The following is a 22,510-nucleotide window of genomic DNA, read 5'->3' on the forward strand; positions in this document are numbered from 1 at the left end:
TCAAATTGAGCTTCTCAAATATAAGTTGGCCTATTCAAATAATAAAATTAAATAATATTTAAAATAATAAATAAAAGTGATTGAGGTCATAGCAAAACGGCTGTTTCAGTCATTAATTCTTAAAAATAAAAAGGGTAAAAACTAAATAAAATGGGTAAAATTCAATAGTGTCTGTGCTATCGTTCAATTTGAAGGTGTCTTTTGAAACCGCAAGACACATTGAATTTTTGAATAGTGTATTATGGTTTGACAGACACCAATGAAAAAAATAAAATGATATTTATTTTAAATATATAAGATCCTTATATAAAATATAAATATTTTATCGTTTTATTTTCTTGTTTTAGAAATGTTTTTTATTGAAAAATCAATAAAACTAACTCCAAAATAAAATTTTTGATTTAAAGACACTATGATGACACCAGGCAAATCTTCCAAGACACCTATCGTCGGGAATCTAACAACCCTAATCCTCAGGAATTAAGGGATTTTTGAATTTTAAGAATTTTTTTCGAATTTTTTCGAAAAAAAAAATATTTTCAGAACAGCCGTAACGGCTAAGATTTAGGAACAATGTTAAGTATCAAAAAGAAAGGAGGTCTGATATAGACAACATATATCGTTGAAGGTTGAAAAAATCTCTAATATTTGAGCCCAAAATTTCAAATTTTAATTTTTTGAAAAAAGAGGCCACCCGTATGTACGTTTATTTGAGAGGAGGAGGATTATATTTTTGAAAGGGTGAAACATTATGAATATGTTAATTATATAATAATATGTATTATTATAAAAAAGAAAAAATAAAGCACGTTAAAATTTTTCTTTCTTGATTTTTTACAAAATCTACTTAGAATTATGCAAAATATGACTAAATAATTATAAATTTCAAGTTAAATTTTAATTTTGATAAATAATTTAAATTTCAAAATATCAAGTTCAGTTCGACTATGTATGTAGTAATTCCTCAATAAAGTGCCAAACCCCTATTAAAATATATGAACATTTTCAACATTTTAATGTTTTTATTTAAAAATTTGATGGAATATGAGCTTCAAACAATTATTATGTAAATAAAAATAATTAAATATATGTATTTATTCGTATTACAACCGTAGTAAGTCGATTCTTCCTTTCTTCTACTGAGTTTTGAATTTGATTTCGAATTGTAAAGAGATTCAAAGGGAAAATACTAGCGGATAAAAACTACCTCCATGAAAGGGTCATAATGGAGTCAAGTTGTATTTTTTGATATTTTTTGCTTTTCGAGCCTAAATAGGTAGCCAAGATAATGCCTAAAAATAAGGTTCTAAATTCTGAAGTTTACATGATCCTCTCGTGTGCACCCTTAAAAAATGCAAAAAAAATGTAATAAAATAAAAAAAAAATTAGTATCGATAATCTGAAATATGTTGTTTACTTAAGCCGCTCGCTTCGCTCGCGGCTTAGTTTCGTAGTTTCGTACAATCTTTTTTCAAATCTGTTCTTTTCGTCAGCCGCGAGCGAAGCGAGGGGCTTAGTTTCGTAATTTCATACAATCTTTTTTCGAATCTGTTCTTTTCTTAAGCCGCGAGCGAAGCGAGTGGCTTAGTTTCGTAATTTCATACAATTATTTTTCGAATTTGTTCTTTTTGTCAACCGCGAGCGAAGCGAGTGGCTTTTTATTTTTTTAAATTTTTTTCTTTCTTACTTTTTTCCCCTTACTTACAAATTTGATAGTAACTTACCAAATCTCTCTATCATATAATAATAAATTAATCCATTTTTTGTTTCAAATCTGACACTTTACATTTCTGACGTGTAAACCTGTCACGTTTCACTTCACCTCACTGGGCAAGTTTGTGCCCCCTCATTTTCTTCACGCTTCCATTTAAAATCGCTCTAACAGAGCCCAGATTCTAAAAAGCTGTTGTTTTATATAATAGAGAAACTATCATATCATCAAAATAAAATAAATACTTATTATTTGCAGAATATATTCCTTTATCTTTTTTGATTTTCAATAATATGAAATAATAACTATGTATTAACAATTTCCTATTCATAAACTTATGATATCCTATAACAATCTTTAATAAAAACAATAATGGTGAAATCTTGATTTCAAATGTATTACTTCAGACTAGAATCAAACACTTTTTATTAACGAGATATTCAAATCACTATACTCTAAATTCGTACAATTGTTAACAAAAAAGTATCTTGCATTATTAATAATATTGATATATTTATTGCAATAATTTTTTGTGTAACTACAAATATATCTTTATTTACTCTTTTTAAAATATTATATATGTTTCATAAAGTCTAATTCATGTTTTTAAGTGTCAAGGAGACCATTGCGAAAACGCCCCTCAGAAAAAGTGGGGACGTTTTCAGGTCCCTCGAAAAATACAGTATAAAAATTAGTTGTTTATTATATTTTCCTTGCTTTTGAAAATAGTTTGGAGATTTCTTAATCGATGAAATGATACAATAATCGAGAACAATATAATTTCTTTTCAAGTAATGAAATATTTAGGTCATAGTGAGAATCGGATGTTGAGAGATATCATTACATGCAATAGTATTCTCACACTCTTATTCATAGCCAATTAAGGAAGGAATTGAAGTCGTAGGGTCAACAATCTTTATGTTAAAAAATAATAATGTTTAATTTTAATTTTTGACACTTTACAAGTGTAAAGTGTCAAATTCTTCATCTATGTAGCAAACTACTTTAGAGAGTCTTTAAAATATAATAGACAAGTTCTTATAACAAGATTAACCAAACACCAAATCTAAAGATTGGTTGTACTTGGTGGATTTATATTCGGATACGAGGAAGAGCTTAAATCCAATAAAGTGATCATGGATTCGATAAGAGAAACTTTAATCATATTTGTCAAAGACCATTCATGGATAAATAAATTGCACCAATTTCCTAATAGAGTAGGCATCAATGATTAATTTTGTTAATCAACTCGTATTACTTTTCTTGTAAACAAAAGTGGACTTTACATGGCAAATTTCAAATTCCTGTAAAGTCTTCTTTGAGTAATTTAAAAAAGGAATTGGAAGTCATTAGGTACTGACATTTTATCAGTATCTCATAGCCTCCAATCCCTTTTGAGAATGAAAGAAACTTTTGCCGAATAACTTAACTTTGGCCGTATATTGTTATGAAAGTTTGAAAATTTAGGTGCAATCAGATTTAATTGCACCCAAGTTTTTGAAATTTTGCAACGGAACAAAAGTATGAGAGGCACTGAATCTAGTTCCAAACTTCCCAGACTTAAGTTCCTTTCCCTTTATTCTCAAATTGAGTGTACAGCCATAATTGTATCTCCATTTAGATCATTAAGATACGTGTAAGAAATACCGTACATTTTAGCTAATAGTTTGAGAGTCTCATGGTACTTCAGAAAATTTCTTTCCAATTATAATGTTTGGCATGATCGCAAACATCATCGGACAAAATATCGTCAACTTTACGCATTAAATCATTAAATGCACTTATAGTTTGAATAGCAGTGTCTCCTACTATCTGAAATTGCAATGTATTAGTACATAATATTGCAACTGTAAGCTCCTTAAGATTCCTTGTATTTTGCGTAGTTTATTCTTTATTGATTTTTAATATCGTAATATCTAAATCTTTGAGTTGGCATAATATTCTGACCAACTCTCTTTTCGAATTTCAGTTTGATTTGTAAGTAAATTTTGATATGTCTTTAGATTTAAATCGTATTTCAACTTTTGATTTGTAAAGATTGCGATCTGGTGTTGATTTTGAATTATCGCATTTATACGTTATGTCTAGTTTTGATGAAATAGGTGTATCACAACAATATGTGATGTATGATCATATCAGGCACAAAATATTTCGGAATTATTTTGAACCTGAAAGCAGGATACTGAGTAAGAAAAAAACTCAAACTCAAGATCTTTCGAAAATAGTGCTTGAGGAATACATATCAACCCATGATAATATTATCATCTGCGGGAACATGTATCCCAAATCAAGTATATCTCGAGGAATTGAATGAGCAAAAAATGCGCACTTTAAATTTTTCAGCCAAAGTTTCTCCCGTTTTTTGAAGGGATTGAAGGTTATGAGATACCGATGCAATGTCAGTACCTCATGACCTCCAATTCCTTCCTGAAACTCATCAAAGTGGACCTAAGAGGCATTTAAAATTTTCCATGTGAAGTCCACTTTTTGAGAGAGAGAGGATTTGACTGGGTCAAACCCTCTTTTTCGTTTACGAGACAGATGCAAAATTCCATAGCATTGATTAGAGATGCGATTTTCGGAATTTTTTTAGCCCTGGGATGTCATAACCGCTGCGGTTTTGTAAAATTTGGGATAAATTTTGACAATCCATTTTTTGTGGGATGTACGTTTATATCAATTTGCTGAACACATTACGCAGCCCTGGTCACTCAAAGGCCAGGGCATACAATTACAAAATAGTAGAGTGAGGCTCTTCTAATTTCTTCCAATCACAAGGGAAGATCTTAGAAGAGCCTTAAGTTAGTATACAAGTCTTGGGTACTGTGGCACTGCGTTCCACCTTACCCAATACTTGTGAATTTGACACTTTACAAAACCACTAACGTATATTTTACAACACAAACGACAACACTAACTTAACCTTAAATATTTACAAAGCCGCCAACCACTTCACCTCACTAACATTTTCGCTAACGACTTCACTAATGAAAAAATAAACGTTCTCACTAACGTTCCCACTAATATTCTCATTTACAAAAGTATTGCAGCGCTTCCCATTGCTGTGCTTCACACAATAGTTCATATTCTTCAGTATCGCTGCTGTCACTCCAATCGTCAGAGTCAAAATCACTGTCAAAATAAATGTATGTAAGTTTTGACAAAGCTAATGAAACACGCTTACCGTTTGTATCTATTGCTTTTATATATCTCCCATTATGTTTGTTGTCGTAAACGCTCAAACTAACTTTACCCTTTCTCCCTCGTATCTGATAGAATGTATTTTCACGAGGAACGAAGAACAAATTCTTGAACTCATGACCGTTGTAGTTTGTTATCTCAATAGTTTTCGTCATTTATATAAAAATAAAATAAAAAATAAACTTAAAAATTAATGATATCACCACTCCCACACGTATGAAAACATAGCACAAAAATAAATTTAGGTGAAGAGGTGAGATTTCACCTCTTTTTTCACCTGTTTTTTCACCCACTTGAATTCATTACTTTATAACTCTCTTCCTTGGTTTCTTTTTAGTTGCTTTCTTCACGTCTGTCTCCAGCTTAACTGTCTTTCTTCTTCGTCCGTAATGATACCAGTTACTTCCACCAGTCAATGGGTCAAATGGTCTTTCGTAAGGGTTTCCATACATTCCATAGGGACCATACGGAAGAACTACTGGTGGAGGAAGAGTTCCATCGACTCTATTTAAATGCATTGTTTCACCTTTCATCTGGTCATTAAAGTCTTTTGCATGTTTTGCAAACTCATCGTCCTTTCCTAAAGCATTTTCTGACTCAGTCGCAACCAAATTGGATGCTTTATTTATGAGCCCTATTTTATTTAATCTTAACTTCTTTGCAACCCAGCCTCCAATCTTTCCTTTATTTGCATCTAATGTCTTCGAAACCCTTCCTCCACTCATTTTATTTACTGCGTCATAAGCCCCAAGTGCTTTTGCTCCAAATGCTAATGCTTTTGTTCCCATTGCGCCTAAAGCTGCCCAAGCTACCATTTACACCATATTAAAATCATCTCTCTTCAATATTATCTCATAAAAGTTCTCGTTACTGGAGAAAGTCAATGAAACATAAACATTCTCATGGACTTCGTCCTCGCCGCGTTGCGGCTTCATAAACTTCTTTCTTATATCATCTATACGCTTCAAAATGTCTGAACAATTGCTAACATCTTCTACAACAGTTATTTCATCATGAATGACCTTTAAAAACAAGCTCATTTAATATGCTATTAAAATCATCTCAATAATGAGTCCATCCTTTCCATCTTTAGGTAGCACAACATCTTTCATTGAAGAAGGTTCGACAAGTCTTATATTAAACTTACTGACAAAGTTTGTTATACTATAATGCTTCGGCGGCGAATACATATAGTTTGAAAGACATAATATAGATTCTTCAGCAAATTCACTTATACTGGATTTTATAACAATGTTCTCACGAGACCAAATACCACCAATTGACAATCTTGTAAGCAATCCTGCTGAACCTTCTACTGTAAACGTCGATGGTAACATTCCACGAAGGTCATCTATTGACATCGTTGAGTCACTGAATTTAAATATTTTCTTAAAGCAATCGTCATTATCTAACCATGCAATAGCTTTGAAGTTTTCATTCGAATATACATCTGCTTCATTAAATGTAAAACCTGACTTCTTTGCAGAGATGACTTTAAAATCTATTGCATTTGTTTCAAAATTATACGCTATGGTAACTTCTGAAGGTAATGGATGTCCTTCCGCAGTCAGTTGTTCTCTCACTACCGTTTGAAGCTTTGTGTTAAAAACTTTCATGTCATCTCCTGTGTCTAGGTTCACATACACAGCAACAGGAAAACTATCTTGCTTCTTTGTTTCATCATTATACCTCAAAACATTAAAGTTCTTCAATAATATTGTTCTTCCTGCTGGAATACTTCGAACCTGTCTGATTTCAATAGCTTTCTCACCTCCTACATACTCTACCCAGTGTCTTGGATATTCATAAGTATACTGACTTTCTTGAATTTTGGTTGGTTTCATCATAACGTGTTCATAGTATATCTTTATACTCTTGTCAGTTAGACTCGGTGCTATGTTCTGAATATTTCTGACTTGCATTTTTAATGGAGATAAAATGAAGCATTTAATACATGACGTAGATGAAGACATGAATGAAACTACAGACAAACTTAACTCTTCTTCATTCTTCCTTTCAGTAAGGACTATGAGTTCTGTTCAAATGGTGTTTATTTCTATTGTGGAAAGATGGGGTCAGGTAAGACATTTAATTTAATTCGTCATATACTCATAACAGAGCGTTTAGGAAACGACTCTTACTATGACCAAATCATTATATCAGCAACTTCAGACTCTATGGACTCAACAGCGAAAACATTTATGTCAAAAGTTCAAGCCTCTGTCGTTAAAGTTCCAGACAGTGAACTCATTGAATTTCTTCAACGTTACATTCGACGTAAGAGGAAATATTATGCCATCGTTGAATTTATACAGTCAGGAATGCAAAAGACTTCTGAGGAGATGGAAAGAATTATTGACAAACACCACTTACGTCAGTACTCAGGAGTTTACGATATGAAACGACTTACAAACTACATTCTATCAAAACTTTCAAAATACCCCTTCAAAAAGTATCCTTCAAACACTCTGCTCGTTTGCGACGACTTCGCCGGAAAAGGTTTAGTGTCAAAACCAGACTCACCATTAGCTAACATCATTACTAAAGTCAGACATTACCACTTAACTGTAGCAATACTTATGCAAACATGGAGGTTTTTAGCTTTAAACATAAAACGTCTCATAACTGACTTCGTTATCTTTCAAGGTTTCTCACGTTATGATATTGAACTCATTTGGAAACAGTCAGGTATAACATTACCTTTTGAAGAAATTTGGGAAGCATATAAGTCTCTCATCTCTCCTCGTTCATACCTTGAGATTCATATCATGACTAATACCATTAAAGTCAAAAATATTCCATGGGAACGACCAACATTGTTTTAAAGTTTAACCTTCAATTGACTGATGGTAAACAAATTCCATGCATCTCTGTCGCCATTTCTGTTAATATTTTTGCTGTCATTCATATCATCCACTTCCCCATCCGTTAACTTTTGAGGATATGCGTTAGAATAGCTGTTCTTAAATGAAGGCTTTTCACCTTTAGCGCATAAACTCTATAACTTTCTGCATACTTTATGTTTGAACCTCCTGAGCCATCATTGACATAAATTTTTATAGGCTTCCACCCTTTGTTCATGTTCCTGCTTCTTCCCTTAGCTCTTTTGTTCAGTAGTTCTACATCTTTATACACAGCTCCTGTCTCAGTGAATTCAACAATATTTTCATTCGTTAGCTTTACATTCAAACCCTTGTCGAGTATATTGTTCATTTCATACATATAAAAGGTTTTTATTCTATATGAAATGAGAAGCAAATCCATCTTAGCTGGTGCCGTTAATGTTCCAATTGAACCAACATCAAATGTTGACTCACGAACGACAAACAATATTGTCATAAAGAACTATAGTTCAGAGTGTTTGAAAGAAGAACCAGAACTGAAATCCGTGAATTTAAACTCAGCTTCAAACGCTAACGCTACATCAGATGTTAAGTTAGAGTATCCACCACTGGACCAAATTCTTTCAAGAGAAGCCAACGACAACCCTTACACAAATGTTCAAACAAATCCTTCAGATAACGTAGACCATTACCTTCTTCAGTTATACCAAACAATTTTACTCAAAGACGATAAGAAGCTTTTGACAAATCTTATAAGTAAGAACCAAATAATTCTAACAAAGGAGGACCTTGAAAATGTTATATCACGAATAACAGGGAAACAATGTGTCATTGACTATCTCGACCCTGAAATCGAATGCTGTGGTCAAACGCCACCATTCATGAAAATAGGTAACATCCGCATCATTGAAACACCAGGAACTACAGGAGTTGAGTTTAAGTATAAATATTCGAACGAGTATACAAAACTTTCAACAGAATATAAGCTTTGTTTGAAATATGTTTTAGTAAATTAAAGCAATATATATCTATCCAAAACTTCTTCAACAGTATCGAACTCATCTTCATAATGCAAACCTAATCTTATTGACTTGGTGCAGTTTTCACTAACACAATATAGCGCTTTGCGCTCGGCGCCTTTGACGCCTTTTTCTGTTCTCTTGACTGACATAACTAACTCATTTGTTTCATCAAACAGCAACAACCAAAGTTCATGACCTAATACATAACATTCATACTTATATTTTTTTAGCTCTGAGTTTCTTGTAAGCTGTTGCATTTAATATTTTCTAAAAAGTCAACTTCAACAGTCATTCGCACTGGTGCCTTCAGTTCTACAGGCTCTCCTTGAAAGTCAACAAGTCTGAATTGCATGTCTTTCAAATTATGAGGACTAATGCGAACCCATTTACCTAAATGAGTTGCTATGACAGGAACGTTTGGAATGAACATTGAATTGACTGCATAACAGAAGATTTTATATTCTACTGAACCTTTACTATTACTCCTGAAATGCCTGTGACATTAGCTATTTAGACTCAATGTATAAACAATTACCATAACATACGTATGGAACAGATTTCATCTCAATCGTTTTTGTCAACACTTTTCAAAGGAAATGTCATATGGTATGCACCCAGAAGCAATTGAACTCTATGACTCATTCGTGTTATCTTAAACTCCTTTGCATAACTGAACTTCAAAACTCCTGCAATAAGTTTAACATTCATTAAGTTTTCTTCGTTCTCCTTGTTTTATGTAGTATTTATGAGCGCATTTAACACTCCAGCTAATGTTTCCATCTTATATCTACATTATTGTGAAATCTTATTTCGTGCTTCTTTCCATCTATTTCAATCTCCATGAAATCTGTTTCATCTGTTATAACGAATGAAGCGATAGTATTGAGGTCAACCATTCTGAATGCAAGTGGCTCATTCTGTAGACTAAGTTTGTTTGTAGCTTTACTGTCCCGTATTCGTTTGGGTCTGTACTTTGCAAATAGAACAACATTTTATTCTCATTAAAATATAATATAGCTGCATATGCGTATGAAGCTGACAGAGCTAAACGTTTATATTTTGGTCAATACTCTCTCACACTTACTGACAAATATATTGTTATCAGTGATGGAAATACCGAGAAATACATAACATGGAAGGACTATGAAAAGTTGACCCTATTTTAACTCCATTACTATGCCATTCATTGTAAATGGTGAAGTTGTCATGAAGAACGACACAACAGTATATAAGTCTGTTCATGAAGCGTTAGAATATATGTTGAATTATAATCCCGAAAGAATTTGACCAAGCACTACACCATGTGCAATGCCTTTTATTAAGGACGGTGAAATCGTAAGAGTTCCGGATTCAACGGTTTACACACGCTGTTCAAAAAGTTTACAAAACATTTTAGCGAATATCTTTAATTCAGAAACTACAGAATAAAATTACCATATATAACAGATGCTAAAGAAATTAAATCAAAAACGACAACATTATTTACGTCACTTAATGATTTAATGACTTATATCATTAATATTCCTGCACCAACTACAGCATTTGATCCAAACTCGACGGTTTGCAGTGTACCTTTCATAAAGTCGCAAACGGACTCTTTGAGTCCTGAAGGTCTTTCAGACCGAAGCGACCAGGGCGAAGCCCATGACAGTTCAGTAATTGTTTTAAGGGATTCAACAGTAAATGAATCATTAAAGGCTTCATTAATGAAAATCATTGATTTTAACTCATTCATGAATACATATAATTCATTCATTAATGTTTCATATGCTTCTAAAGAAGGTGAGCCAAAAACTATTGATAAAGCGGTGTATGAAATAAAAGCATCAACGACGAAATTGAATTCGTTAACTTTTGACGGTGATAGTTTCGTTAATGACATAACATCGGGGAAAACAATTTTAACGAAAGAATATTTAAAATCTCATGTTAGTGAGTTCGTTGAAATTGAAAAAGAAGGTGGAATTAAGTTCGATCCACTGAGTTTCATTTTCAGCTTAGCGAATGCGGGTGTTAGTTTCGCTGAATGGACAACTATACAGAGTGAAATAAATGCAATATGGACGTTTTTGGGGTCAAAAGCGGGAATGGGTGAGCTTGTAAATGCTGCAAGAACATTAGGTGAAACAGGAAATTTTGTAGATGGTTTTAAAAGACTTGTTTCAAATGTTTTAACAAACACAAAGAAATTATTTAGATATACCATACATAACGGACGGATTTTCGAACAGGTAGCAACAAACCCTCCGGTTATGGCTGCGTTGATGATGGTTAGAGATATAAAACCACGTAACGACGGGAACGAAGAACATGAACAACAGAGCCCAACGGGCTCAGAGCCACATAGTGGCGAGGATACTGGTCGGGTTATTCAAGACATTAAAAACGTGTATCCTGAAGTTATTGATTTATTTAGAGGAGTTAATTGATTCAATTTCAAAACATTCTATAACCCTCGATGAAGAGAATAAATTAACAGATTATATATTCGTCATTATTGCAGAATTAATGAAGAGAATAAATGAAAAAGGAATTGGTGATATCATTAATGTCAGCGATGTAATGATGAAAAGAAATTTTGACTCATTATTTACAAAACCGAAAACAGAATATAGTCTTTATGACGTAATTACCGAATTAATGAAAAAGATTAATGATAATAAGAGTTCTGGCGGAAGAGTTGAATTAGAAGTGAATGATGTTAATGAGAAATTAGCCGAAAAAGCAGATAAAAACCATGTTCATTATATAACTTCAGATGAACAGATTATAACGGACTATCATGGATATTTAACACGAAGTGATGAAGCGAAGACAAAAAATGTTAATGAAAGAAGATATAAATACATTCGTGCTAAAGGTTATGACATAAGCTGTACTGTACAGTATGATGTAGCTAAAGCACCAGAAGCATTTGGTTATACCGATGAAATTTATGCCTCTACTTTCTCTGTTAAAGGTGTATTAGTTGAACCAAGATTTACTTTGAGAGTTAAGTCAAAAATAACGTTTGAAGATGCTATTAAAAGTAAAGCTGACAAAGTTGAACTCGAAGCAATGAACAAAGTTTTGAAATCTCATAAACACAACATCTCCGATATAAATGAACTTCAAACTTCTTTAGACAGTAAAGCCGACAAGAACCATACACATAAATCCTTCACTACTGTTAGAGCAGACGACATAATATTGAACTATACCCTTGGTTCAAGTGCACCATTAGAAAATCCAAGTACAAGCGTAAAAGATACTCTTAACAGTTTAGATAACAGTTGCAGGAACATTGAAAGTCATGCCAGAAACTTTGAAGCACATGAACTACCAGCAATGTTAGACAAGAAAGCAGACAAAACTTATGTGGATGCAGAACTAACAAAGAAATTTTCGAAACCAGATACAATGACATTTACAACAGAAATTATAAATGGTGAACCAGCAACTCCATTTGAATTTGTTAGAGGTCTTCAACCAGATACTTTTGAATTTTTCTTGGATAATTCTATTGAACTAACATTACATTATAAAAGTGGAACAAATGCAACATTTCATCCGGGAGATACATTCCAAATGGTATTTAATGACATAAGTTCTTTAGAATATGTTTATAGAGTTATGAGCATATATGATTTAATATATCCTATAGGAGCTGTTTATACGTCTATGAATCCAATAAATCCAAACACTTTATTTGGTGGTAGATGGTATGAAATAGTTGACAGTTTTCCATTCTACACTAATACGCAGTCAATGAAGATGGGAGGTTCAAAGAAAAATAGGTATTGAAAACCTTCCTTCACATATGCATAGGTTCAGTGGAAGAACATCTGTGGAAGGAAACCATTCACATTCAATAACAAAAAGAGGTTATATAAATCTTGCAGCGGGTTCGGATAGACAGGGAATGAACAGATATGATATCTCAGATGACCCCAAAGATGTTAGCACAGGTATTTTCTGTGGAAACTGCAGGAAATCATACACATGTTGTAGCTGGTATTACAGACCCAGCAGGTAATGGAAAAGATTATATGCCTCCTTATATAACAATGCACGCTTGGATACGAGTTGGTTAAAATCTTTAACTTTACATAAATGAGCTTGAAAGAAGTATTCGAACAACATCCATGGAGGTCATTTAAGAAGTTCAATGAAGCTGCAAAGAGTTCGGGATTTACTAACAGAGCTGAAGTGAAAAGGTTCTTTGACAAAAATGTTGTACATCAAACAAAAATAAACCCTTACGACTACTTTTTACCAATTTACTCCAACACTCCTGACGCATACCAATTTGACACTCTCATTCAAAGCAGAAAATGTGGTCATAAACCATTCCTCATCTTCATAAATGTTAACACTCGTAAAGCATATGCATATCCAATGAGAAATAAAGGAACTCATGAAGTGTTAAGAGTTTTACAAAAGTTTGTAGCAGAACATAGCCCAAGTACTTTAACATCAGACCAAGACAGTGCATACCTCAGCAACGAAATCACAGAATTTCTCATTAAGCATAACATAACTCACTACACTACTGAAGACCATAACCATAACATACTCGGCATCATAAACCGCTTCATAAGAACGCTCAGAGATTTAAATCAAGAGCGAGACTTTACCGAAGAAACAATGAAACATTTCATCGAAGTATATAATTCCTCAACACATTCTACAACAGGACATACACCAAATTCAATGACACAACAACAAGAAGAAAAGTATATACAAAAGAAACGAAGCCAAACACAAAATATCAGAAATTCAACACAATTTACTCTCATTCCTGGAACAAAAGTTCGTGTAGTTCTTGACGACAAACCATTGACAAAGAAACGTTTAAGGTTAAGTCGAAATTATTATATCGTAGACTCTACACAAGGTAATGGATATCTTATAAAAGCTGCTGACGACTCTATTGCGTTTTATCCTCGACATAAATTAGTCGAAAGTAGTAATGGCAAACTTGCTGAAACCATTGACGAAGCAAAGCGAGGAGTGGTTATTGAAATACTTGACTATAACATAAACGATGACACTTATAAAGTAAGATATGAAGGAGGCGTTGAAGATGTTATACCATCTAAGAACTTGAGAGAATCTAAACCAACTCATCTGGGACCATTAGAGCGGGAGTACTGGAAAGATAAAAACATGCCAGAAAGAATAAGAAAATTCATCTAAACTTTTTCATTAGATGTAAATCAGACAAAAATAATGTTTAGGTGAAGTGGTGACATCTCACCTGTTTTCTCACCTCTTTTTTCACCTCATGAATTTTCATGAATTTTCACAAAAGACCAAAAATAATGTTAGTTTTATTTTTATTTATTTTTTATTTTGTATAAAAGATATGATTTCAACAATCGGCACAACAACAATTCAAGCCGCGAACGGCGGGACTCTGTCCACAACAACTTCACCAAACTCGTTAGTCATGAATCCTACGTCAATGTTGGTAGAAATGAAAAACTTCATTCCTTCTTCATATACTTTCGAAACAAAAATCCAGAAGATAAAGCAAGAACTTTTAACAAGTAATTTAGACTGTAGTGCGAAAGATGAAACAAATGAACAGTATCTTTATGAAATGCAGGACATTATTGACCATTTACCCAAATTGCCTGAAATCCAACAACAAAAACTAACTATTCCTGAATTCGACGAAATTGAAGTGAAACCAACTGACTCAGTAGAAATAAAGAAGTTCATACGTAAAGTAAATTATGAATTCCTTGGTTTTCATTGCAACCATAAAGTTATGGACAAAGATTGCGACATGGTATATAAAAACATTTCTGACATATATAAATCTGAAGAATTTAAGACCTACGACAACTTTGTTTCGTTAGTTGCAAAATGTGTTTGGGAAATAAGAGATAAAGATAGAAGAGGCAAAGTATGGAATGAACAGATAAGACCCGCTATGTTTGAGATGAAGAAAACCATTGACGCCTTAGTTGTTCTAGCAGGTCAAATTTCAATGTATAATGCAAAAATGAACCCACAATGTTCAAAATGTAAAGCAGCAATAAGGAAATATAACTACTCCGTCAAAGAGATAGAAAGAATGAGAAACGACTATGCAGACTTAAAGAAAGAAGCAGAAAAGCCAGCAGAAGATAAAATGAACATGTTAGAATTTCTGAACAAAAACTATCCAACAGCAGAAGATTTCCTTCTATCTGACGTCAAGAAGAAGTATAAAGAAACCTTCGGTATTGTTAAAACTTTTGACATACTGACAGAAGAAATAGAAGCTACGAAATTGTTTAGGATTTCAAATATACATCGTACAATTCATGTAAAACGCTTGTGAAAAAAAGAGGTGAAAAATTAGGTGAAAAAAGAGGTGAAATCTCACCTCTTCACCTAAATTATATTTTTGGTCATTTACACTCATTTACGAAGAAGTCATGACAAAGCATTTACGATGAAATCTTGACAAGGCATTTACGAAGAAGTTATGACAAAGCATTTACGAAGAAGTTATGACAAAGCATTTACGAAGAAGTTATGACAAAGCATTTACGAAGAAGTTATGACAAAGTCATGAGGGTGAAAAATTAGGTGAGAAAACAGGTGACATCTCACCACTTCACCTAAACATTATTTTTGGTCAAAGCTTCCACGAGAGAAAAGATTCCTCATTCGCTAAGGATTCCAAAAATGAAAAAATCATTGATTTCGGCTGAGAAAAAACAGCAAAACCCTTCTTCCACGGGAACAAAGAAATAAAGAAGAAATAAAGTAAATTTTTTATTTATTCCCGTGGAAGATAGAGCACTTTTATGACACTTTTTATTCACGACAAACAAGACAAACAAAGAAAATAAGAAAATACGGCGCTGTCGCGGTTCGAACCACAGACCCTGACCCCTCCATAACACCACCTTAGACCACTGTGCTACGTAGCCTGTCGACATAAGATTTTATAAATTGCATATTTGACGTAAATTTATTTCCATCTGGCTTCCCACTGCATAAGATATTCATACGTGTTTGTAAGACATTCATTAAACTTCTTTTCTATTGCATCTAATCTTGCGTTATTTTTTTCAATAACTTGTCTGTATTCTTCATCATCTCCAGCAGTGTTTGGGTCTTCACGTTTAAAATATTCATTGTTAACCAATTTTTTATCTACAAATTTTATTAGTGTTTGATTCACTTCGTTATGATAACGGTCATATTCTTTCAATACGTAAGTGAAGACAAAATGCGTCGTACCTTCAATCTTAAAGCTTAAAGAACTTTCAACACAGTTTTGAGGGTCTGTCAGTGCGTCAATGAGATAGTATTCGAAGTCAGTCAATAATCTTTTTAAAGTCATTTCATACAGGATAAAATTTAATGTTGTGAAGAAATAGTGTTTAACACAGAAAAAAATAAAGTTAGTTTTTATTTTATTTATTTTTTTATCCGGAATGTAAAGACAGATATGTCAACATCAGAGAACACAACAACTGCTATCGTTCATGAAGCCATAAATGAAGAATACGAATACATACAGTATAACAAACAGTTACGTCTCATTCGTTCAGTCAAAGATGATATGTATCAAATGCAAAGTATAATGAACGCTCTTCGTTCTACAAAGCAAGCATATCATTGGTTTGAAAACCAACAGGCAAAAGAACTTTTAGAAGAATTTCCTCATATGATTGCTTCCCTCGGAAAACCGAGGGAAGAGATTCCGTACGAAAATCGCAAGAATTTGGCTCCTGGTTTGAAAGGTTATTATGTTCATAGACTTCTCGTAAATGCTGTAGCAATGTGGGCTTCACCTCGTTATGCTTGTTATATTTTCATGATGTTAGATGAACTATATAAAGCAGAACGTGGAGAGATGGAAAAGAAACTTCAAGCAAAAGATGAAGTCATTGAATCCAAAGACAAAAGCATACAGAAAAGAATACCACGTTCAGTACCAAAAGGAAAGGAAAAGAGTTATAAGTATATGATTTACGCTGAAGAGATGGAAAATGAAGAAGATAAAGATATGGTTATGTTGCATTTAGTCAGAAGAAACAACAAAAGCTTTTATGACCTTGCTAAGATTTACAAATCTGACAGAAACTGGTTCTATCGTGAAAGCTTACCGATTTCAATGACACCGAATGAGCAAATAAAGGAAATTGTCAAAAATACTCTTCCTCAAACACACTATGACATCAAAGGTTGTACAATACTTACATTCAAAGAAGACTTACCATTACTGAAAGAAAAAATAACAGAATATTTCGACAACTTCAAAGAGGAAGAATGAAGTCACGACAACATTAACGAAGAAGTCACGACAACATTAACGAAGAGAGAATGAGGTGAAAAAACGGGTGAGATTCTCACCTCTTCACCAAAAATATATTTTTGGTTAAATAGCTTCAGGGTCAATTTCTTCAACCATTTCACTTCCTTCGTCAATGTCAATAGAAGCTTCTTCAACCTTTGGTAAGAACTTTTGTATGACATCTTTGTTCGTTATTGTCTTCAGAGATGAAGGATAATATTTCACATTTATTTCACCCTTCTTATATTCTTTCTGTTCGGAAAGATTTAAAGCAATACTGAAGAAGTCAACGTTAGAGTTCTTTATGACAGTATAATGAGTATCTTTGACATTCACGAAGAAACTCTTTTGTTTCAAAACTACTGCTAACTCTTGTGAAGTATAACGTTTGCGGTCAATGACGATAGCTAATGGTCTGACATACTGACCAAACTTAGATTCTTTCACAAACTTCTTGTTAAAGATAACATTAACGTTTGAAGCATTATTGAACTCATTCTTGATGGCAGTAGCGAGAGCATTGTATGAAAAGAACTTGCAATCTTGCATGTGTTTCATTAAAATAAAAATATTAAATTATTTTGAAAAATAACTTAAAAAAAATCTAATCTAATTTTTTCAAAAATTATTTTTTTATTTCCTACTAAAGATGTATCGGAAGTTGTCTAAGTTAGAACACTCGGAAATAAAACAACTTCTTACAGAAGCTAATATAGATGTTGCAAAGCATTACGCAACAAACAAAAAGGCACTCGCTGACTTCATTAAAGACTATAATGGTGCAATAAGTTATGATAGAATTCATGAGTTCATAAAGCCGCAACGCGGCGAGGACGAAGTCCATGCAAGAGCATTTCCTTTAAATGACATTGCTATTGACTTATATCATAGACGTTCAGTACCTCATGAAGTAAGAAGAGAAATGTTTGACATAACAAATGCAAACGTTGGTGAAACAAGAAGAGCTGTACCTCATGAAGTAAGAAGAGAAATGTTTGACATAACAAATGCAAACGTTGGTGAAACACGAAAGAGAGATGACACACTGAAACAACAGAGAAGAGAGATGTTTAAAAGTGCTATAGAACAAGTTCGCAAAGCTAACGATGTCATTCGTTCCATTGACGACAAACCAAAAGAAGGTGAGAGATGGTTAAAGAAAGATGAAGAGAATAGGAAGAGAAATGTGAAGTCAGGCAATAGACTCATTGACTTTAACATCGAAGCTTTAGATGAACCAAACAGAGACTACTTACACAAACATTTCGGTAAGGTTTTCATGAGACTCTTAGAGAAAATTAAAATAAACTCAACAGAGATGGATGGTATGTTATAAACTTGGTGGAAAGTATGAATGTTCTACGTTAAACCTCAATAATATTGGAACATTACTACATCAGCTCTTGAAGGAGAACTTTATATCAGAGATAGAAGCAAATGCTGCAGGTATTGTTGAAATGCACTATGACTTCTTCTTGACAAACATAAAGAATCTTACGAAATAAAGATGTATGATTTAACAGAATATGAAGGCTTAACGATGTCAGATGTAAAGAAAGGCAAACCAAAAAAGAGACCATATAGAGATGAAAGCACACTGACAAATGACCAGAAAGCCATTTTGGAAGCTCTTAAGCAAACAGGAAACCCAGCACTTATAGAAAGCTTTGGAAAGATAATGGTGAAAAGAAGTTTTATAAGAAGAGAAGCGGTCAGTTCTGGAAGTATCTTTGCACATTACCTATAAATCTTGAACGCTACCAAATCTTCAATGAACTGAACAAAAGAACTGCAACACTTATGACAGAGGACAATTGTTTCGTTTATGCTTGCATTCAGGCTGGAGTAAATGAAGAAACTATTGACCACATGAGAGAAGTCATTCGTGTTAGAGACTTTCCTCAAAGTAAAGTACAAGAAATTTCTGACGCAACAGGTATAGCATTTAATGTTACCATTGGTTATTTCAATGACTCAAGACATAATGAAATAAAGAGATATATACCAAAAGAATGCGAAACTGTTAGAACTATTGACTTACTTCTTGTTGAAGACCACTACATGCTAAATGAAAGATTACCAATGACAACATACTTCATTCGAAACTATATAGAAATCTGAAGGAGTGTGGTGGAATGAACATTGAGAAACAGATGAAGATTTATACAAAGAGAGAAGATAAATATGTAGTTCGTTATGATAGAACAACACCGTTATGGGATGTTATGAAAACATTGTGGGAGTGCAAATATTTCGAACCTATTTCTTATGGAGAACTTTTCACATATACTACTGACTTATATAAACAGAACCTTGCACCATTTAAAGATTTGACATATGCTCCAAAGTATTGTGTACAACTGAAGAAGAAAGCAGAGTCAAAAGAAGTAAATAAAGCTAAATGTAAATTCATACCTGAGCACGTTTTCTTTGCTGACTTTGAGTGTAGTACGGATGGCTTTCATAAAGCTTTTAACATCTGTTATGACAGTGAAGATGGTTCAGTTAGTGAAAGCATTTGGGGTCAAAACTGTGCAACAGAATTTTTGGAAAGACTTCCTGACAAGAGTTTAATATATTTCCATAACCTCAGTTATGACATAAACTTCATCTTAAGACACATGACAGAAGTGAAAGGAACTCCCATCATTAAAGGTTCACGAACAATGCAAATAACTGGTTTATATAAAGGACGGGCAATTATTATAAAAGACTCTTACAGTGTTATAAATAAGAAGCTTAAACTATTTCCTGCTATGTTTAACTTACAAACAGGACCGAAAGAAGTATTTCCATATAACTACTACAGCAGTGTTTTGTTAGCAAATGACAACAGAACTGGTGTCATTTCTGAAGCATGTAAGTTTATCCATGATGCAGATACATTTATGAAGAACATAGATTCCATCAAAGGTTGCAGAATAGATGAAAACCACTTCGACTTAGAAAAATATAGCACGTTTTACTGCAAACAAGATGTAAGAATTTTAAGAGAAGGTTTTGTAAAGTTCCGCAATGACTTATTGAAAGAGTTTGATTTAAACGTTTATGACTACGTTAGTATTTGTTCTATTGCTAACAAATTGTTTGAGAACAGAGTATACTTCCCGAATGGAAATCTTTATGACCTCTCAAATAAACCAAGAGAATTTATTTCGAGATGCATTCAAGGTGGAAGATGTATGTTGTCAGATAACATGAAACAAAAGAGCAAAAAGAAACTCATTGCTGACTTCGACACTGTTTCATTATATCCTTCAGCTATAGCAAGACTTTATACTTTAGAAGGAATTCCAAAAGTATTGAAGGAAGAAATGTTAAGCACAGAGTATCTCATGAGACATTTATTCGATGATGACCAAAAGGAACCCATTGGTGAAAAGTTTATGTCTGGCTTCTTTGTTCTCATTAAGATAACAGAGATTGGTATACCCAGACACTTTCATTTAATAGTTTGCGACCCTGAACTAAATCCAGAACTTAACGTTCCAAGAAGTTCAAACACTTGCTGTCTCATGTATGTTGACCATATAACATTACAAGACCTCATAAAATATCAAGGTGTCAAATGTGAAGTGTTGCAAGGATACTATTACGATGGAAACAGAGATATGAGAATAAGAGATGAAGTAAAGAAGTTGTTTGAGTTAAGGTTAAAGTATAAGAAAGAAGGAAACCCCTTACAAGAAATTATAAAACTCATTCTGAACAGCATTTATGGCAAAACTATTCTATCTCCTATTGAGTCAAAAATAACCATAGTAAATGACAAAGATGCTATAAGATATGCTATAAGAAATTACAACCATATAGTGAAGTTCGAAGGTTTGGATGGTTCAGATAAAACTATTTTCAAGCTAACGAAAAGCATTTGCAGACACTTTAACTTCTGTCCACTTGGTGTTAATATTCTGTCTATGTCAAAACGTATTATGAATGAAGTATTCTGTACTGCAGAGGATGGGACTTCAAATTTTACCAGGATACCGACAGTATGCACTTATATAATGAAGACATCCCAAAGCTTGCAGCAGAGTTTAAGAAGAGATATGGTCGCGAACTTATAGGAAAGAACCTTGGTCAATTTCATAGCGACTTTGCAGAAATAACACCTGGAAAACAAAGTTTAGCTTATAAAAGTATTTTCTGTGGAAAGAAGACCTACATAGACTTACTCACTAACGATTTAAATGAAGTTGCATTTCACTGCAGAATGAAAGGCGTGAAGCAAGATGTTATTGCTTTAACCGCTAATGAAATGTTTCCTGAAGCTATACAATGCTATTACAATGAAGATAAGAACATTCACATACCTGTTGGAACATATGACAAAGACTCTGAGTTCAGTTTAATGAAACTTTACAAAGCACTTTATGATGGTCAAGAGATTGCATTCGACTTATGTAAGTCATGTCAACCTTGCTTTGCTGAAAAGTTCAACTTTTCAATAACGACTAAAACAAGCTTTATTCGTAAGTTGAAGTTCTGAGGTCATGGGCTTCGCCCTTGCCGCTAGCGGCTTATTTTTGTCAGCAATGAGGTCATGAATGAGGTCATTCGTGATAAAAATAAAGCTAGCGTAGATTTTACAATACTGCGATGGTAGAGTTTAAGAGTTGTGCTTCAATGTAGAGACAGTCCTTATGGTCTGGAGGCAAGAACACTGGACATTTATGGTCATGAGTGGAGAACATGTCTATCCAAAACTCACGATTGAAGCCAGTTAATTTATAGTATTTAGGGTTAGAAAGTGGTGAAGTTCTTGTATGACCAATGAACTCATTTTCAACTCCCTTACTTAAGTTTGAATATAATATAGCTTGCTTTCTATCCCAAATGCCAGGTGTTACAATCTTTGAAAATTCATTTTTCCTCGGAAGCATTGCATCATAATTGAAAACATTCTTAAAATCATCACTTGGTTCGGAGATTTGAAATCTTATACGTAATGGATTTTCTTTCTCTTTAGCGACTTCATTGAATGGTGAGAATACAATGAATTGACAGTCATGAGTTCCATCTTCATTTTCATTAAATTCATAATGAAAGTCTATAAGTTGTGGCTGACTACCTTCTTCTTTCAGTTGTGCAAGAAACTCACGTAAAGGCTGTAAAGTTTGTACTTCAATATTGAACTTTTTCTCGAACATCTCATTAAATGAAATCATACATTGCAACAATGTTGTATCGTCTTTAAAGTATTTGTATATGTGAATGTTTTGGGCGCTTAAAGACTGTTCGTCATTTTCTATCTCGACTTGAAGTATAAAGTCAACCTTTCTGAAAGCACGTGTTATATACATAGATGTTATGCCAATGTACTTCTCTTCATTTATGTTCACAATCCAGTCTGTTGGAAACTTAAACGTTACTCTGTTCCCCTTTATTTTGACGTCAGGGTTTTCACTACTGAACGCAACAGATAAAGGTATTTGTCTATACATTTAGT

The 22,510-nt window shown here is 33.3% G+C and overlaps 10 protein-coding genes and 2 pseudogenes across 12 annotated transcripts, besides 6 other annotated features; 7 read left to right on the forward strand and 5 right to left on the reverse strand.

Moving 5' to 3' along the window:
• Positions 1 to 468: 468 nt before the first annotated feature.
• Positions 469 to 1,345: a mobile genetic element.
• Positions 1,346 to 1,491: 146 nt separating this feature from the next.
• Positions 1,492 to 1,657: a mobile genetic element.
• Positions 1,658 to 2,982: 1,325 nt separating this feature from the next.
• Positions 2,983 to 3,148: a mobile genetic element.
• Positions 3,149 to 4,041: 893 nt separating this feature from the next.
• Positions 4,042 to 4,249: a mobile genetic element.
• A 262-nt stretch (positions 4,250 to 4,511) lies between these two features.
• Positions 4,512 to 5,217: a terminal%2Cinverted (terminal inverted repeat of Maverick-1A transposon ID:TVAGG3_0153230).
• Positions 4,512 to 22,510: part of a mobile genetic element that runs on past the window's edge.
• Positions 5,215 to 5,727, reverse strand: TVAGG3_0153240 (protein of unknown function, DUF4107 family; the record flags this gene model as incomplete). Its single annotated transcript, XM_001314486.1, has 1 exon — positions 5,215 to 5,727. The coding sequence occupies one exon, from the start codon at positions 5,725 to 5,727 to the stop codon at positions 5,215 to 5,217; it is 513 nt and encodes a 170-aa protein (XP_001314513.1).
• Positions 6,170 to 6,885, reverse strand: TVAGG3_0153250 (uncharacterized protein; the record flags this gene model as incomplete). The annotated part of the gene is made up of 1 exon (XM_051224734.1): positions 6,170 to 6,885. A coding segment is annotated over one exon (716 nt), but the record flags the coding sequence as incomplete, so codon positions are not given.
• On the forward strand, positions 6,982 to 7,737 carry TVAGG3_0153260 (protein of unknown function, DUF4106 family; the record flags this gene model as incomplete). The annotated part of the gene is made up of 1 exon (XM_051224735.1): positions 6,982 to 7,737. One exon carries the CDS (start codon positions 6,982 to 6,984, stop codon positions 7,735 to 7,737), a length of 756 nt encoding a protein of 251 aa, XP_051109721.1.
• TVAGG3_0153270 lies at positions 11,030 to 12,347 on the forward strand (annotated as a pseudogene). Its single transcript has one exon. A coding segment is annotated over exon 1 (1,318 nt).
• On the forward strand, positions 13,404 to 13,955 carry TVAGG3_0153280 (integrase core domain containing protein family; the record flags this gene model as incomplete). The annotated part of the gene is made up of 1 exon (XM_051224736.1): positions 13,404 to 13,955. One exon carries the CDS (start codon positions 13,404 to 13,406, stop codon positions 13,953 to 13,955), a length of 552 nt encoding a protein of 183 aa, XP_051109722.1.
• On the forward strand, positions 14,125 to 15,090 carry TVAGG3_0153290 (organellar and viral DNA polymerase type B; the record flags this gene model as incomplete). Its single annotated transcript, XM_051224737.1, has 1 exon — positions 14,125 to 15,090. One exon carries the CDS (start codon positions 14,125 to 14,127, stop codon positions 15,088 to 15,090), a length of 966 nt encoding a protein of 321 aa, XP_051109723.1.
• TVAGG3_0153300 (uncharacterized protein) lies at positions 15,730 to 16,104 on the reverse strand (the record flags this gene model as incomplete). Its single annotated transcript, XM_051224738.1, has 1 exon — positions 15,730 to 16,104. One exon carries the CDS (start codon positions 16,102 to 16,104, stop codon positions 15,730 to 15,732), a length of 375 nt encoding a protein of 124 aa, XP_051109724.1.
• On the forward strand, positions 16,213 to 17,040 carry TVAGG3_0153310 (KilA, N-terminal/APSES-type HTH, DNA-binding family; the record flags this gene model as incomplete). The annotated part of the gene is made up of 1 exon (XM_051224739.1): positions 16,213 to 17,040. The coding sequence occupies one exon, from the start codon at positions 16,213 to 16,215 to the stop codon at positions 17,038 to 17,040; it is 828 nt and encodes a 275-aa protein (XP_051109725.1).
• TVAGG3_0153320 (uncharacterized protein) lies at positions 17,146 to 17,619 on the reverse strand (the record flags this gene model as incomplete). The annotated part of the gene is made up of 1 exon (XM_051224740.1): positions 17,146 to 17,619. One exon carries the CDS (start codon positions 17,617 to 17,619, stop codon positions 17,146 to 17,148), a length of 474 nt encoding a protein of 157 aa, XP_051109726.1.
• On the forward strand, positions 17,711 to 18,570 carry TVAGG3_0153330 (annotated as a pseudogene). Its single transcript has one exon. A coding segment is annotated over exon 1 (860 nt).
• On the forward strand, positions 19,287 to 20,299 carry TVAGG3_0153340 (organellar and viral DNA polymerase type B; the record flags this gene model as incomplete). Its single annotated transcript, XM_051224741.1, has 1 exon — positions 19,287 to 20,299. A coding segment is annotated over one exon (1,013 nt), but the record flags the coding sequence as incomplete, so codon positions are not given.
• Positions 21,648 to 22,505, reverse strand: TVAGG3_0153350 (uncharacterized protein; the record flags this gene model as incomplete). The annotated part of the gene is made up of 1 exon (XM_051224742.1): positions 21,648 to 22,505. The coding sequence occupies one exon, from the start codon at positions 22,503 to 22,505 to the stop codon at positions 21,648 to 21,650; it is 858 nt and encodes a 285-aa protein (XP_051109728.1).

This window comes from Trichomonas vaginalis, chromosome IV, assembly GCF_026262505.1.
Source record: "Trichomonas vaginalis G3 chromosome IV, whole genome shotgun sequence".
Lineage (NCBI taxonomy): Eukaryota > Parabasalia > Trichomonadida > Trichomonadidae > Trichomonas > Trichomonas vaginalis.